This window comes from Aythya marila (genome assembly GCF_965140915.1).
Source record: "Aythya marila genome assembly, chromosome: 2".
NCBI classification, from domain to species: Eukaryota; Metazoa; Chordata; class Aves; order Anseriformes; family Anatidae; genus Aythya; species Aythya marila.
Window position 1 is genome coordinate 17,344,750 of NC_139043.1, and position 17,549 is coordinate 17,362,298.

Consider the following 17,549-nt stretch of genomic DNA (forward strand, 5'->3'; position numbering starts at 1 on the left):
TCACAGGTGTAAATGATCCAACTGCTCTGCCATATTATTCCAGGCTGTTGTAAAGGTTATAAACAACCTCTGCCAGCCACAAGTCAATGTTTTTAATATTGAAAACAGAGTAAATGAACTGGAAACAACCTAAGGTTTAATTCTGTTTCATGATCACGTAAGACTTCTCAGCTATCTCACTCCAGTTCAGTGCTTTCATATAAAAACCATCTGCCCTGGAAATGGACACATTCTCATTACCTAATGAAAAACAATAGCTATCCCCTTTATCCCTCAGCTACTTACGGAGGTAGACTGAACAATCTGTTATGCATACTTCTAACAGCATATAGCCTTAAACTGGTATTAAGTAGGAATTGCGATGCAGCTTGTGATAGTTTTACACATAGTTGCATGACAGCCAAAACAGTGAAAGTGCACTGGGAAAAAATACTAATACTATTCTGACCTGCAAAGAAAACGTTGGAAGTATGGCAACAGCCTCATTTGAAAGATGGCAGTCAAAAACAAAAGAAAGGGTTCAAAACAAAGAATGTAGCAGAGCTAAATTGATGCTAAATTTGCTCTGAAGTACAGGAAGCACAGGAACCTACCACCCTCCAATATGGTCTTCTTGAGGAAGGAGAGCAGTGAAACTCTAGGAAAAGCCATTCCCCACATACATAGCTGAACAGGCTTAAAAGAGGAAAGATAGAAAAGCTTGTCGCAAGTGCTTGTTGCAAGTCAATTAGAAAGTGTCTTTAAAAAAAAATACAAGACAGCTAAATGTTCTGAGTCTTAATAAGTAGATTACTAAGTAGGCTGTTTCAGAATACTCCTCCCCAACCCCCCCAACCTCCCAAAAGAATTTGCAGGGAAAGAAGGAGCAAATGAGTTTATTCTTCACAGAACAATCCCCGCTATTCAGAGTACCCTGCAGTTCCTCCCTTTGGGAAGGGAAGCTGTCAGATCTGGCAAAGTCAGAATAAAAGATGAATCCTGGTCCTGTGATAAAAGGACCTTTCTGAGATAAACTAAAAATTAAGTCTCTTCCTTATACAGGGATGTATCCAGACTGAAGGAAAAAACAGGTCTGGCAATAAATTACAGGCCTCTGCCTGTATTACAATACTTGCCCAAAATTACTGAAATTAAAACTGAGTAAGTTTATATTACGTTTCTACAAGTTTCCTCTACTACTAACATACACAGAACTGGTAACCAGTGGCCTCAATACTAACAAATAAGATTGGTTCAGCCCACATATTCTGCATTATGAAACAGTAATACAAAGCTAATGTTTTAATACAATATGTATGTGTATTTAATATCAATTACATGTACATATTTAAATTATCCTACTACATTAACAATACTATAGATACAATATTTGGTAAAAACAACTAGCACGGTTAAGTCTTCAAATTTGGTATTGTTTTCTAGCAAGTGTCAAACAATAGAAAACCAAGTTTCCATGTGAAAAGTGTATTTTAACAGAAGCAGCCAAGACCTGCTGCAAAATACAGATCATGTATGCTAACATGTACACAAAACCTTGCAGTAATAAAAGGTAGTCATTCACTGTATTTACAAGAAATTGCCCAATAGTTCAGTTACTGATTGCACTACAGTGATTATTTAAAAAAATTTAAAATAAACACAGCATCCTCATCTCGTCCTTCAAAACTCAGAAACAATTCTTGTGTGAGAGGTGACCTTGTTTAAATTGCACGTGCTGGAAAATATACAACTCTACAATAGAAAGAGGTTAGAAAAGTTGAACACTGTGGAAAAAAAAATTTATTAGCCTATACAAGTCTTCTGAAACAAACCATTGGCTCTGATACAGTAAATTCAAGTGAATACTCATTGCAATAGTATTTTCCATACAGAAGCCCTAGAGCTTCCCACTTAGTGTCTGTGACAGGAAGTTATATTTCTGAACAGGTAGTCACACGAAGCAGACAGGTAATAGAGGTCTTCACAGCCATAGTGAGCTACAGTTTGAGATAGTTATATTACAAACATTTAAGAAAATTAGGCATCTGTACCGAAGTGTGGCAAATTGATTCACAATGAAAGAACAAAGATGTCATTTAGACCCCGTGCCAAAATGAAGACTTTCTACAGCAGGTCTAGGGTAGACTGCGTAATAAAAACTTAGAGTGCAAGAGTACCACAAATTTAGTATATAAATATCACAGGATTAAAACTCCAGTTAAGCCATCAACTGAAGTGATGATTAAAAAGAAAAAAGGGCATCTCCCAGCTTTGCAAAAGAAGCTCTCAAAGCATCTCTTCCAGAAGGTGCTGATACCAACTATGGCCTGTGCCAATTTGTATGTTAGACAGCTCTGCTGAAAGAAAAATTCAGCATTTGTCTAAAAGCTGTATAATCATGCTCTTTTTAATATCATAAAAAGCATCGACTAGAAGAGATGAAATGTAATATAGCTGACATTGTTTTTAAGATCTGTGCACACTATATAGTTCTGTAATTTAAACAGTATTTAAAAACAAGAGAAAAAGCAGACAATGTAGCAATGTTTTAGATGGGCTTGTTTAGAATAGTTACATGATGGATGTATACAGTCAAAACTTTTAGTGCATTTGTTCTTGCACGTTATTTATGCTACTTATAAAAACCTGAAGATCGCAAATTGGGCATGCTTACCATAACATTTTCAAACTGGGAAAGCTGCAGAACAATTTTCCTACTAGTGTTCACTGCCATGATACAAAACAATTATGTGCAAACTGCAAGGTCCCTAAAAATAGCATTTCATGAATTTATTTACAGAACGATGTCGCTATCTGTTTAAATATGCAAATAATAAGCTTCCCAAAGTTTATAACATAGAACAATATCCACCGCACGCGCTTCCTGCATATCCTTCTTCCTTGTTTGTTAATTTTACACCTCTGTTTTGGCTCTCACTCTCCCACAGTCCCGGAGTCTGAATGATTTTTTCAACGAGTTCTTCAAAGGCACACTGTACACCATCACATGTTTTTGCGCTTGCCTCTGGAAAAGGGACACAAGAAGTCGAATGTTAGCATAGCTTCCAATAACTTCAGTATTTTTTTCTTTCAGTTAAGTCTTAACCTACCACCTAAGACTTATAACTTCTACAACAAATACTATAACATGTAGCAGTGCCAGAATTAGCAGGAATGCAGATTTTTGTTTGCCACAAAGTCTTTTGAGCTGCTGCTTTATTAAAAGAGCTTTCAAACTGAATGTCACTAGAATACATGGAAGCAGGTTATCTTTTTCTGTGAAAAGCAGTTCAATAAAGGGAAGAAAGTCTGAAAAACCTGGTTGCTTTAAGAAATTAAGTACTACTACATCTTAAGAAGCAAAGGACTCCCTATTGTAGGATTCTAAGTCAGCCTCCATAGAACTATTCTGATAAAAAGCAATAAGTGATCTCATTTCTTCTGCAGTTAGCATAATTCTTGGTAATCTCATCCAGGAGCCTTTCTTTCATTAAACTCAAGGAACATTGCTTACAGTGTATATTATGTGAGCAAACAGATACCATCTGTAACTGTTCAATTCCGCTAAGGCTTGCCCTGTTCTTCTATACAGCCACGCAGACACTTAGCTCACACGCACACGTATACCTATTTTCAGTTTCACGTTTCTTTATATCTTCCATGTACTTAACAGCTTATGCCTCAACTTTGAGCTTTTTCCATTTTCACATCTGACAATGAAGCCAGAAAGAAACACTGCAGGATTCTAGACAAAGAAATGTCTTTAGTCAAAGATGAGGAACACAAGTTGAAGTACTGGAGTCATCCTATAAAGTATTCCTTGCTGATCCTTAAATGAAACAGGTAATAAACTTGTGCATAAAGAATCACTTCACCACCCACTTTTACTTTATCATTACAAGGCTTTGCCTACAAAACCCATCTCATTTGCAAGAAAGATGAGACCAGCATCTTTCCTTCAGTCATGACTATGCCACTATTCCAACCCACCCACCATTTACAAGTTAATTATATTCCCACCTATTTTTATATCCAAGTTCTAATGCAGATTTGTCATGTACCAGCTCTTTGCTGAAGAGCTGAAATACTGAAATCAAGTACTGAATACTGCATACTGAAAGCTGGCTATTAGTACTAGTTTTCCTTCTTTCATTTTGCATCTGTTATTAACTCAACAACTAGGCCTGGACCAAAAAATAAATAAAAAAACAAAGCAAAAACAGGTTTTGTCAGACTACGGTAGATACTGTACTCCACCCTTAATCCTTACTCACCACTTCGGTATATTCATCCACAGTTAGACTAGACTTTTGGGCATATTTAAAGACAGTTTTAAACAAGAAGGGTATATCTATCATCTTTGTACCTACTGCAGCTGAGAAATACCACTAGCTGAACTGCACGTATAAAAACTATGCATCCTACAGAAACAGTACTTTCATTATGTAACAACAACAGAAAAGTAAAATCTCTGCAAATGCATGTAACTTACCTATGAACAACATGGAATGTTTTCTTGCAAATTTGAGACCTTCATTTCTGTCAACTTCACGGTTTTCCTGTAAGACACAGTATTAATATGTATTGTTAACAAAATATACCAACAGAATGCTCACTGCAGCTGAATTCAGTTTACCTTATCAATCTTGTTTCCAACGAGCATTTTCACTATGTCATTCCTTGTGCAGTACGTTTCCAGTTCATTTAACCAGTTATCCAGCTTGGCAAAAGTATCTCTTCTTGTGACATCGTAAACTGAAAGATATCAGCAATATTAAGTCACAATATCTTTCCACAATATAAAGAAATCGAGTTTACATTTGAAACGGTATAAAATTATGTTTTTTGAATTAGAAAACCAAAGGAGCCCAAAGAATTCCAGTTTACATTTCATTCACCAGTTCCAATCTTATAGTTGCTCTGCATTAGTACCTACTATTCTCAGATTAATTTATGTTTAGACATCTTAGTTTAGATGACAGAGTCTACCATTCTCCAAAGACTCCTACACTTGCAAACCCCTGATACAGGATACTTGTTAACACCAGTCCGTCTGTCCACACATCTCTTAACACCACGAAGGCTGTGGACTCTACCACTCACTTCCCTGGGCAGCCCATTCCAATGCTTGATCACCCTCTCCATGAAGAAATTGTTCTGAATGTCCAACCTAAGCCTCCCCTGCCACAACTCGAGACCCATTTCCTTGTGTACTGTCACTTGTCACCTGAAAAGAAAGATCAACACCCTCCTTGCTGCAACCTCTTTTCAGGCAGTTCTAGAGAGCAATGAGGTCTTCCCTCAGTCTCCTCTTCTCCAGACTAAAACAATCCCAGTTCCTTCAGTCAGTCCTCATTTAGCCAACAAAGTAAAATGACCACCAAATCCTCACAAATGCTAATAAAATACAGAATCCTCGGCATTTTAGTGTTCCAAGCTACTTAGCACGTGTATGGGATATAAGTTATAAGAGGCACCAGGAGCAGAAAGGGCAGACAGAAAGCAGACCTTGTTAGTCACTGCCTCATGGAATTTAGATCTAATAATGGCAATTTCAAGCTGTGAAAATCTTTTTTCCTTCACTCTTATTTCCCATGTGCTAATGGACACAAACAGTTGGTTTCAATCAAACTGATAGTTTGGCTTGCAAGAACAGCCTTATTTCTAGGGAGCTGTTTAGTAAAGAAATAGCAGGAGATTATTTTTTATTTTTATTTATTTTTTTAAGTTAGAGGACTAATCTCAACAGCAGAACTTTCTAGCTTCTAAATAGCACTAGCTTACTTTTAAAGCTTTCAACACTAAGTGGCAAGTTCAGTGACAGTGACCAAGTAACTTGACAAGACATGCCTTGACAGCATCTTCCTACAGCAGGAAGATAATGGAACTCAAACTTGAGAAACAGCATGTACAAAACCAAACCTACCAGGAAGTCATGGCACAGGTTATTCTAAATTAAACAGTTGGACTGGACACAATAATTGAAAGAGGTTTAGTCAAGAATCTCTAAAATCAGAGAAAACAAAACAACAAAAAAACACCATTCCTTGCCCTTAATCTCTTTAATTAGCTCTTTAATTCTAGCAGGGGAACAGCAGAACTCATAGGTCAGTGCCTAATAGGCTCTCCTATACAAAACAAAAACAAGAGATACTTCACTACGTAGTTGCAATTACGGGTTTTGTGCAGACTGATGCATTGTATGATCCAAGCTAATCTGATTCTGTAAGATCACAGCAGTACGGAGACTCAAATTGCAAAAAAAGTCCCAGCCAAATTCCACCACGTTTACAGTAATTTCATTATAAAAAAAATTAGTCTTTTTTTTTTTTTTTTTTTTTTTTGACTCTTGGCTTAGTAAGCATGGGCATAAGACAGAATTAGCAATCAGTGGGCAAATTCCTGGCAGTACAAGGAGAGCTCCAAGCTATCCCTTCAAAAAGCAGCAGCTTTTAAACTCCTGCAAAAATCTGTGGTTCTCAGAATGGTGAGAAAGACTACCCAAGAAATTGGTAAGGCATCAAACTCCAGACCATTTAGTATGTGAACTGTTCAACACACATAACAACTATTAATACTGATTCACCGTTATAGAAAGGTGAGTTTGCATAGCCCCAGTGCACAAGAAAAACACCAACTTACTCAAAATATCAGGCAAAGGAATACTTACCTAGGATAACACCTTGTGCACCTCTGTAGTAACTGGGCGTTAGAGTTCTGAACCTCTCCTGACCCGCAGTATCCTGAAAAGCCATTCAGAAAGTTCCATTACTCAGAATCTGAGCAGAACCTAGCTCTCAGCTCTTTAGCTCTCAGGTATCCTGCTTATAGCAAACACAAAATAAGATTCAGAGTCATTTAGCACACACAACTAGCTGAATAACTGAATTTATGGCTGCCTGTCATTTTACTGCACATTAACTTTGAGATTCTGTGTAGTCTGTTCTGGGAAACACATTTAAACTGTTAAGTGTTATATAGCCCAGTTATTCACTACAACGAGATAGTTACTTCTGCTGAAACATTTGTTGTGCAGCTAGCAGGGCAGCAGCCAGCCAGAAAGCAGCACTCTAAGATTTTATAACAAGCATCAAAACCTATGGCCACAAAAGCAGTTCCCTCGCTTCTAACACCTCCATCCACAGAGCCATAGTAAATGCATTTAGCATGCTATGACAGAGCAGAAGCAGAAAAGTCTTTTCTGTTTGTTATTAAACAAAGTTGAATTTACAACCTCAAATCTGAAGTGTCAACAGTTTTGCAAAAAAGAATTAGAATGCTGATTTCTCATCAGAGATGAAGTTATAATACACACTATCTCAGCATTATACACACTGCAGACTTTATGCACCAAAGATTTAAATTAACTTCATCCACATTACCCCAGGTTAGAAGCTTACTTAAACTTTTTGTCAACTGAAGTCACCTTCATAAAAAAAAATAAAATGCATCAAGAGAACGAACAACCCCACAACCTTTTCAAGGCATGAAACACTGGGGGTTCAAAATGGTTCCCTGCCAAAGAACCTGAGCAACTCTACTTGTCTTTCCAAGTTTCTACAAGTCACTCACTGAATCCTACACATCTCAAGCTATTTTTGTGTCATGATGCAGCTTTCCATGCCTTTCATTTCCAGTTTACCTCAGACTTACTTCTTCCTAGTCGCCAACTGGCAAGTTGTTGCAGGTTTTTTTTTTTTCTTGTCAAGCCTATGTTCTAGTGAAGATTCCTATTTTCACATTAAGACAGAAGTCCCACTTCTTACTTGAGATATGATGCCCTTTAAAAGCATCATAATTGTAATGGATATTTCATGTTCCAATACTTTCCAAGGAAGCTGAGAATCAAGGTTTTCTTGTTTCCTGCTACAAGAAGCTTGAGCTTGAATAATCAAAAGGTTCAACTCACACAAGCATGGAGCTGCTTTGCAGAATGGAGTATGCAGTGAAATAAAGTACTTTTTCTTCCTTCACTTGCCATGAATCTGGAAGCCCTACTTTTAACTAAAGCAAATGCTGAACACTAAGGCTAAGACAACAAACTCTGCCTCTCCCTTTTTCAGCTGCATCTGCTACAAATAACAATGACTCAAGCCTGTAAGTCTTTGTGACAGCTAACATTTTTAGGCTACATTACTTTGAGAGGTAACATTTCTGAGCATAATTTGAGCATACAACACAGTAGTTCTCAATTAGTATACTACTAAATTTAATCTAAACCATTTAGGTTAAGAATCGCATCCTTTTAAAAGCTGTCAAGTTCAGAGAAGAACCATGCATGCAGGTAAGTCTCTGATCAGTAAGGGCAATAGCTGCATTTTCAAATGTTCTATAAAGACATAATAACATCAGGCAGGTAAGTATACTCTTTAGAAGTTAAACAATATTTTACACACTTTAAAAAAAAAAAAAAATCAAGGAATGGCCACATTCATACTTTTTAAGTCTGAGTGGTTCAGAACCATCCTATTCCTTCTCCTCTCAGAAGAAGACCACCCAGAATCAGTGCTGCACAAGAAGGGAACAGGCAACAGAACTGCTCCATCAGTCAACTGTCCACAGTTGACAACCAGACTTTCTGAATGGTCCAGGATTAACCTCCCACTCCTTCAAGTTGCCTTCATATTAAAAAGGATTCTATACAACTTAGACATTATACAAGCCACCATTATTCCTGAAACAAAGCAATATGTTAGTAACACAGGCAACACTTACCCATATTGCTAGTTTAGCTTTGTTTCCATCAACTGAGATAGTTTTCACCTTGAAGTCCACACCTAGGGAAGAAAAAAAAAAAGGTCTTTTAGTTCTTCAAATATACTCCATATTTTTGGAAGAGAAAAAAAAAAAAAGCTCAGAAAAAAAGCTGTGGTCTGACAGGAGTAATAAGAGAGCAAGGTATTGAAGTAACCAGTGAAACTTAAAGCTCGTAAGGTTGTACAGATTTTGTAAAAGCCCAAGTTTAGGCCATTGACTCAAATATTATATGGAAGTGAGGCAAAAAAATCCTTTCCAATATTAAAATACGTATTTCAGAGCAAGTGTTCGAGTCTTTAATCAAATGGGTTAACTTTCTATTCATTACTCATACATGTGTTGTCATTGAGCATGTCATTGGTCTTGAACAAAATACTTCCAAAATAAAGGAGCAAACTGTATTCAGGCAGGGAACAGAGCAAATCCCTCATCATCTCAAACCATCTAATCAAGTCCCATCAAGGTGATCAGCGAGAGGTAAACTGGCACAGGCAGAGAATCAGACATCCATCTAATACGTGACCAGTGTCCTGTGAGAAGTAATGTTAGATGACAGCAATTCCTCTAACAGGCACGCCAAATAATCCCCAGACAACTTGAACGTGCAGTATGCCTCTTATCAGGATTCCAGCAACACCAGGGACTCTCTGGTATCACACACGGCGACCAAGAAACGAACAGACAACAACAGTTCTTCTGTTGATAACATACCTCAACATCTGAGGAGATTTTTAATTTATTTTTAAATGTGTGGGAGCTAACAGCCTATCACTTACCCGAGGACAGGCAGTACAAAACTCAAGCCAGGGAGGACAAAATAATGACTGCACAAAGCTAAAGTACAGGTAATACAAGCAAGTTCAAGAGGCCAGGTACGGTCACATTCCATTTTATTCTCCACCAGACTGTAGCCCTGAAATTAGGTAGAGTAGTTTTGTGGAAATTTAACAGCTTTATGTGGAAAAGACTTTCAAGTTTAACAGAAAAGTTTTTTCATTTTGAGTTAAGGTAGCACTATATTTGCTATAAGAAATTCTGTTTTAGTTATTCTAACAGAACATTAAGTAGGGTTTCAAGATAAGTGTGCTGCACTTACATTCCCAAGGCCATGCAGATTACAAACAAGTCTAAGTGGCTGCCAAAAGCACTCAATTTATAAAACCACAGAGTGGACATGGGATGCCTAAGAAACAGTATATTGCAAGCAGATTTACAAAGTCACTACAGCTGACGTTTAAAAGATCTTCATTAAAAAATAATGAATTTATAGTACACTATTTCATAGCTTGAGCTTACTAGTTTTCCTTGAAGTTTTAAGAACAGATAAAAGCTAGTCAACTGTGACTGCATTCTGCACTGGAAAGAGCCCCTACTCTTACTTTAAGTAAAATTTTGGCAATGTACTTTAACATTTGCAGTAACTGCACAGAACTCAGAGGCTAAGGCTCTTAATCTCCAACTAAGCAGTAATATAACACGTTACTCCACACACATGGATGGTGCTTTATTTTAGAGTTATGTTCAAAAAACCTGCCACTATTAACTTTTTTCTTTTAAACACCAGTTCTTAGAACTTTACCTAGTTCTCAGAACATTGCTATGCTAGCAAGTTTCCTCAACATGATCCTAAAGAACATCCTGTCATGCCAATTTTGTGGCATTTAGCAGTAACTTCCAGACTAACACCATCTCTTCTTCCACAGCAATGGCATATTTCTTTCTCTGAACTATAAATATCACCATAGCTCAGCTAGGACATCCAACTGCCCGCAGTGCATTCATTTACCCATTAACCTGACATCAAAATCTGTAACTGTAGGTATTACAAGTCTATCAGATCCATACCATAAATCAAAAGCATGTCATTGTAGTTTTCAGAAGGAATTTTCTCTTCCTTAGAGCAAACATTAACTGCCTTTTGAAGCCAGGGTACCCTGCTCCCACTAGGCAAATAGCCCCAGCATCTTGTGCCTGTGCAGTTCTGCAATTTTCATTTAATGCCTGTGCACCTTGAGGTTAATTTTAAGCTGGCAGCAAGCTTAAGAGATAATGCTTTAAATTTTGCATGAGCAATATGAGTAAATTAAGAAACTTAGCAAATAAATCCCACATATTACAGACTCCTGAAAGAAGTATGAAAATTAACAAAGAGCACAGTAAAATATATCCTTTCAGATGATAAAGACATGGCAAAAGTTCTAGCAAACAGAGGAATACAACACACACAAAAGCCACTTAAGGAAAATAAATCTTTTAACTAGCTAGGTTTTTGATAATCGATGGTCTATAGGAGGACACAGAAAACTGCAGCGCCCAACAAAATCAGGTTAAACTGAATGAGCTGGGTATGTGTGTTCTCTAAGGCTTCAGTGAAACGCAGACATGTTTGTGTGACAAGAGTCAGCTCTAAGCTTGCAAGATGAGGGACATTTCCAGCCCTGACAACAGAAGGCTGGCGGTGATTTCCACCACGCCCTGGAAGGCAGCCAGAAAGGAGACACCGTGCTCCTGCACACTGGCACCTCCTGCCCTCCCAAATGGACTCAGCACTACACGCCAGCACGCTATGGACTCGAGGTCTGCAAGTAGCTGACACTTTCACACTGCCCTCCCTTTTAGGAGAGCTGTATTTACACCAAGGGCAAAATCAGCTGGAGCTTATTGGTGTTAAGGGTAAGTGACAACTTGGACATCTGGGAGTTGCAGGACTCCAAGTGCAAGGAAGGCCAACAAGTTAAGAGAGGCTTGTATGCAATACATTGCTTCACTTATGAAATAAGGCTTGCATTTAGCATTTTATCTAGAATCGTTCGCACGAGGAACAAGTAAAGACAAGTATGAGCAGTGAGGACAACAGAAAATATCAGGGTATAGGGACCCATTAGATGAAGCCCTGTGAACAAGTTCACCTCAGAAGAATGCAAGGATGACAGCGATCTGGTAGGCTGAATAAGACATGGTTAATCCAGCAGAAGCTACTGAAGTCAAAATATTTGTCAAAGTCACCTCATACTCCTGAGGGAAACACAGGATTTTTAGAAAATTTAGAATAAAAAAAAAAATATACAAATCATCGGTTTAGGGTTTAATTTAAATGGCATCCAGTAGGTGTAGGTTTGTGCAAGACACAAAAATAATGTGTCCTTACATCTCAGCAGGCAAGGGAACAGTCATGCTGCAGTCAAGCCTTAACCCAGGCTCATGCTTTCATATTTATTTTCTAAAAAAAGACAGACTTAACACCTTCTCCTCGCTTTTTTTCTCCAAGCAAGAAGTATAGTTCAGCAGTGAGTAGAGATGACATTATTTGTAATCAGTACACACATTTTGGAAAAGCACAGTACTCTGCAGTCTCAACATAAAGACCTTAACATTAAAAACTCTTCTGTCCCCAAACTCAAAGTGAAATAGTGTTTAATCCGCACAAAAAGAGATCCAAGCCCAGATTCACAAAACATTTTGGCATCTCACTATCTTGCAAATCCCAAAGTTTTGCAGCTGGGATCTGTCCTTATGTAGCAATAAGAACTCACTCACAAATACTTTATCTATATGAACAACAAATCCTGCCCTGAATTGAGAGCTGAGACGTTGCCTCTCAGTAACACAATCATCAGAAAAAAGGAAATGCCACAGCCTAGCGTTAGGACAAAAGGAAACTGCTATTCCTCAAGTGCTCTACACGCCATGCTACAGACCTTTCACAGTTGGGGCTGCAGAAGCTCCACTCCACAACACTTCACCAACACCAGCTAGAGGGGACCTAACAGATGGGGCAGTTTGTAGAGACTAAAAGGATTGCCTTCATCACTTTTTCTTTTTTTAAAAAACAAAATGATCACATTCATTCCAGGTTAGTATATTCGTTTGAATACTCTGTAGTGTGCAAGTTTTATATGAGCTTGAGTTCATTCGACTTTCCTACGTCAGAAGCAGCACCCTACCCTGAGGATGTAACGTAACCATGAGTTACAGCTACTGAACAGCCAACAGTTAGCTATCACGCATGCTGCTGTGCAGCAAGATAAATCCCAAAGAAAAGGAATTACTTCAGGAAATATGTACTTAGTTTCTTAAATAAGTTCACTGACGTCAAGTTTTGACACTGGTAAAAAGTCTCACGTACAAACAGCAGATGTTAAGACCACTGAAAGACTCCGTACATTCCTCCATTTTTTCCTTTCAGCTCAAAGTTGCATCATGATCAACTTTCCTTTTAACATCATTTAACTAGCTCATGGAACTTTATCATACTTCCTAGCAAAATTGCTATTAAAACTGCTATTACCTGTCACAAACCACAAAGCCTAACTTCAGTAGATTTAGGTCAATACTGAGTAGGGAGAATACCGGTCCTGTACACCATCCAACTGAAGATGAGCACAGTGACACTGGACTACCTGAAGGCTTTATTTTTTAGAACAACCAAATTAATTTGCATCTTCAATGCACAAACCAGCAATTACTTCCTCATGGCCTACACTAGTCAAAGGGAAACAGCAGCCGCTTAAATGAGTGTTTTGTCCTTTCTGGAACAAATTAAAATAGTTCTTTTGCTGATGAAGCACTGTATTCAGGCTTGATGGCACAAGAAAACTAGCATTTACAAGTCCAATGCCAGCTCTGAAATTTTGCCATTGCCTTGTTAGAGAGATATATAAAGTTAGATTATAGGTAGTATAAAAATATCTCAATCTGTGAGTGGATTTCAGTCTTTCCTGAAGTTAAAAAGCCTTCAAAATGCCACGATCCTTTGGTTTCTGGAGAGGTCAGCAGTGTACGATGTCACTCTGATTTTAAGTGGGCCAGCAGGCAGTACTGCATCAGTAACGTCACTTGGAAAAACACAGCTTTGATGTCTGCTCAGGAAACTATACAACCTTACCAGGAAAGCCTTAGCAGTGCTTCATAGCATATGCCTGTTTACTGCCTTTGCATACGATCATTCTCCAACCTTAACATGCTTATAGCGGGGATTCCCAAGTGGAAAGGAGAAGCAAAGCAAGAAAAGGCTGAGTAAACAGCATTAATACACATCCTGTCAATTCCTTATCACAGTGTTTCTCAATACCCCATGTAAAACAGCACTCCTGTACCTTATCCACATTAGTGAAAAACAGATCAATTTATTTACTTCTGAACCAATTAGGCAGAGCTGACTGAGTATCAGAAGCTGAACTTAGGGAATTTTTTAATCCAAGTCCTCAGCCAGAACTCTTCCTACAGAGGAAGTAGGAAAGTCTGTGTTTTTTGTTTTTGTTTTTTCCTGCAATACATTATATGGAAAAGTCTCCTTTATTTTCCAATACAGCAGTTACTCATTTGGGACAGACTGACATAGGATGCAAAATGTAACTTCTAAGAACATGATGCAGCCATCTCACAGCGTATCCCACACTCTGCGTTGCTCTCCTCTAGCACAATTGATTTCACTGCTGGAAGGCATCACATTAACACAGCATGACACGTCACTCCTTTTTTCCCCAGCAGCTCTAGATTCTTGGCTCTTTCTGTATTATTTTTTTCATTTTCAAGAGTATTAGCTGCCAAGAAACTGCTTACTAACTAGGAGAGAAAAAAAAACATTGTAATTTCTTTCCTCTAGAAGAAAAGCAGAAGCCACACGTTGTGTAGTGCACTCTAGTATTGTTGGAAGTTGCAAAAGCTGACATCCTCTAATAGAGTCCTAAGTACTCTTAGCACTTAAGCTCCCCAAGTATCTTGTTACATAGAACAAGTTCTGGACAGCAATGTTACTACTCAAACACAAACAAAAGTGATAAATCTGTAGGAGACATAACAGTTGCTGCTACATTTCCATTTTAGCATGAATTGTTGGCAAACACTGAACTGCAGATTGCTGTACTAGACCTTTCCTCTACCCATACTTACAGCTTCCACCTTCATGAACAGTTACATTTACATCTCTTTCCTTAGCCAAGACAATATTTCACTACAAAGGGGACAACTGCAGCCCAGCACAGACAATACTCCACACCAATTAGTGCTACACATTAAAACTGCGTCCACATCACTCTTTCCTCACAGAACCGAGATGACTGAATTTTGTTACCGGTTTGGCAAGTCTGAGCTAACTACTGTTTTGTACTGCAGCTGGTACACATTTTTTTCAGGTAGCATCAGCACATACTTACCAATTGTTGCTGCAAGTTCCGGGTCAAATGTATCATCTGTGAATCGCAGCAGAAGGCTGATAGGGATGAAGGAAAAAGAAGAGTTAGCGTTGGTTACTGCAGGACAGCCACAGGAAGCCTGTAAATTACAAGTCTAGAAGTATCAGCAAGACCACAGAGATAAATAAAAATATGCCCCATTTTCCATCCCTTCCATCCTATACAAAACAAAGAAGGGAAGAAAATCTAGTAGCCATACTCTGAAAGGAGAGCCCATTACAGAATGTGCCTCTCTGAAAAAATTACCCTTCTAGTTGTCAGGGCAGTTGCCTGAACAGAGCCATAGCCTGCTTCTCAAAGTGTTTTGGTGTTTTGCTTCTTTCTTGTTCTATTTTTATTCTCCCAGAATTCGGTACAAATGTAAGATTGTTTTGGTTTCGTATTGCCTCACACAGTACTTCTGTAAGCTTGAGAAGAAAATCCCAAGCCAGCTTTTTATCCCAGAAATAACTCCTTGTACTGGGCAGGCAGCAGAACAATAAGGACTACACCCATCACAAATAAAGGCACAGAAGCGTAACAATGGAAAGAGCTCCACACCATTTTACAGTTTTGTACCCTTTCTGCATATCTAATGGTTTTCACACACACAGTATGTCCCCCCATCCATGGATATTTGCTACCAATAGAAAAGCCACAACCAGGATTTACCAGTACATCACGTTACAGTAGGAGGGTCCTTCCTAGAAGTACCCATAAAGCCACAGTGCTTATACCAAATGTAAATACTCCAGCAAGAAACAGAGCTTCTTAGTATACTGTTGGTTTGGTTTTGTTTGTTTAAATTAGTAACCTTATTCATCTGTGGCAAGTGCATATTGCCATGTGGTGGACAGCTGTTGGCTGTGACTGACAGCTTCTGTCCATTTCCAGGGCAGGGAAACAAAGCAAGGCCCTGTTTACTTTTTGCTAGATGCTATTTGAGAGCGGCTATTTTTAGCACAACCAGAACTAATTTTGCCATATTCAAGCGAAACGGAGAACCTTCATACTGCCACTAGAATAAAAACATCAGTTTACAAGTCCTGAGATCTAAACTCAGCTGACCTCTCCTTTCCCTGCCATTATTTCACACGCAGGTATGTCCTACAAATACAGCACGCTCCTAGGGACCAGGTGTCAGATGCAGCATTTGGACGGGATGTCAGGACTCCAGAAGTCAGGACTCCAACCACATCCCATGTCAGGCTAACGAGTTCAGCAGCTGACACTTCCTACTCAAGGAGCAGGTAAGCAATGCCAACCCAAGAACAGCTCAGTATTAACTCCCTGTACCTGGATGACTGTGGTGTTATTATTTCATAGCAATTTTATTCTCTTTACCTATAAGCAGTCTCTTGTAATAACATTTCTGTTTTGCAGAAATAAGCATATAAACAGGCGTATAAAATTTGGGCATGCTATGTCACATGCCCACACATAAAAGAATCACGTCAATTAAAAGAAATTATGCCTGTCACCAGATTATTGATTCAGTAGCTAACTCAAAGCAGTGACTGACAGGTTTTTAATTAGTGGGGCTTGTTTTTCTTCTAATTAATGATTTATATGTTATTTAGGGCTATGAAAGGAGGCTGAGATTGCTGCCATAAAAACAAGGCATCAAGCATGAGTAGTGCGGGACATTCCCAGACTGCGCCTGCCTTTTTGTCTCGTTTCCTTTACTAAAAATACGGAAATGTCGTAGAATAAGGAGAACGCATTAAGACAAAAAAAGGCCAGCTTGGACAAAAGCCACCAAAAGGGTACCACACGCGACCCCCAGCCTCCGAAACACGCCCATTTCACACCCAAGGCCGTGAGGGAGACCGGGATCCCCCTGCCAGGGCTCCCAGCGCCTCAGCCCCCCCCGGCTGGGCCAGGCCTGAAGGAGGCCGGGCCGGGCCGTGCTGAGGGCAGGCCGCGCCCAGAGGCCGGGCGTCCAGCGCGGCGCCCCCGGGCTTTGTGCCCAGCCGGGAAACGCTGGCAGCCCCTCACCTGGACTTGCCGACGCCGCTCTCGCCGATGATGAGGATCTTCAGCGTGGTCAGCACGTCCTCGTCCATCCCGCACGGCGCGGCCCTGCCCGGCCCCTCCGCCGCCCGCCCGCCGCTCCCTGACCAGGCCGCGGCGGCACCGCCTGCGCATGCGCGTCCCCCCCTCCCCACACCGCCGCCGCCGCCACAGCACCGCGCATGCGCGCCGGGAGCGGCAGGGTGGTGAAGGCGGGGGAGGAGGGGGGATGGCCCCCCCGCCCCGCGTGTGGCGCATGCGCAGAGGGGAGGGAGGGGGCAGCCGCTTGTTTACAGCGGGCGGGGCGAGGGGGCGGGAGCGGGGCGCGCATGCGCGGTGTGGGGGGTGTAAGGACTGGGGGGGGGAATTATGGCTGAGGGGGTGGCAACCACCCACCTGCAGCCCCAGGCAGTCACCAGAGGGAATCCTCAGTCACCAGCCTCTTATATCCAGCAGTGCAAGCCAAGTGGCACGGCACTGCATCCTTTGTACCACCTCTAAGCATGTCACTAACGCTCTGCCCACTGATTTCTGCTTATCCTTTTATTTCCCACTGCACGCATCCTGCGTGCTCAGTGGTGCTGTGCTTCCAGGTAAAGGTGAATCCTTTGGCTGGACACTCTTCGC

General features: G+C 40.1%; 1 protein-coding gene across 1 annotated transcript; it reads right to left on the reverse strand.

Moving 5' to 3' along the window:
* Window positions 1-1,761: 1,761 nt before the first annotated feature.
* On the reverse strand, window positions 1,762-17,056 carry RAB18 (RAB18, member RAS oncogene family). Its single transcript, XM_082754535.1, has 7 exons — window positions 16,908-17,056; window positions 14,892-14,947; window positions 8,695-8,756; window positions 6,650-6,722; window positions 4,616-4,734; window positions 4,472-4,538; window positions 1,762-3,004 (listed from the first exon to the last, which is right to left on the reverse strand). The coding sequence occupies exons 1-7, from the start codon at window positions 16,973-16,975 to the stop codon at window positions 2,829-2,831; spliced, it is 621 nt and encodes a 206-aa protein (XP_082610661.1). The 5' UTR covers window positions 16,976-17,056; the 3' UTR covers window positions 1,762-2,828.
* Window positions 17,057-17,549: the final 493 nt, after the last annotated feature.

Bases quoted from the DNA above. Each gene is read 5' to 3' on its own strand.
- RAB18 (XM_082754535.1), bottom strand. From the start codon at position 16,975: ATGGACGAGGACGTGCTGACCACGCTGAAGATCCTCATCATCGGCGAG. The intron at 8,757-14,891 runs GTAAGTATGTGC...TTTCTTCCCTAG, and splicing joins GGAACTTGCAGCAACAATTG to GTGTGGACTTCAAGGTGAAA. The intron at 4,735-6,649 runs GTAAGTATTCCT...GATATCTTTCAG, and splicing joins TGCACAAGGTGTTATCCTAG to TTTACGATGTCACAAGAAGA.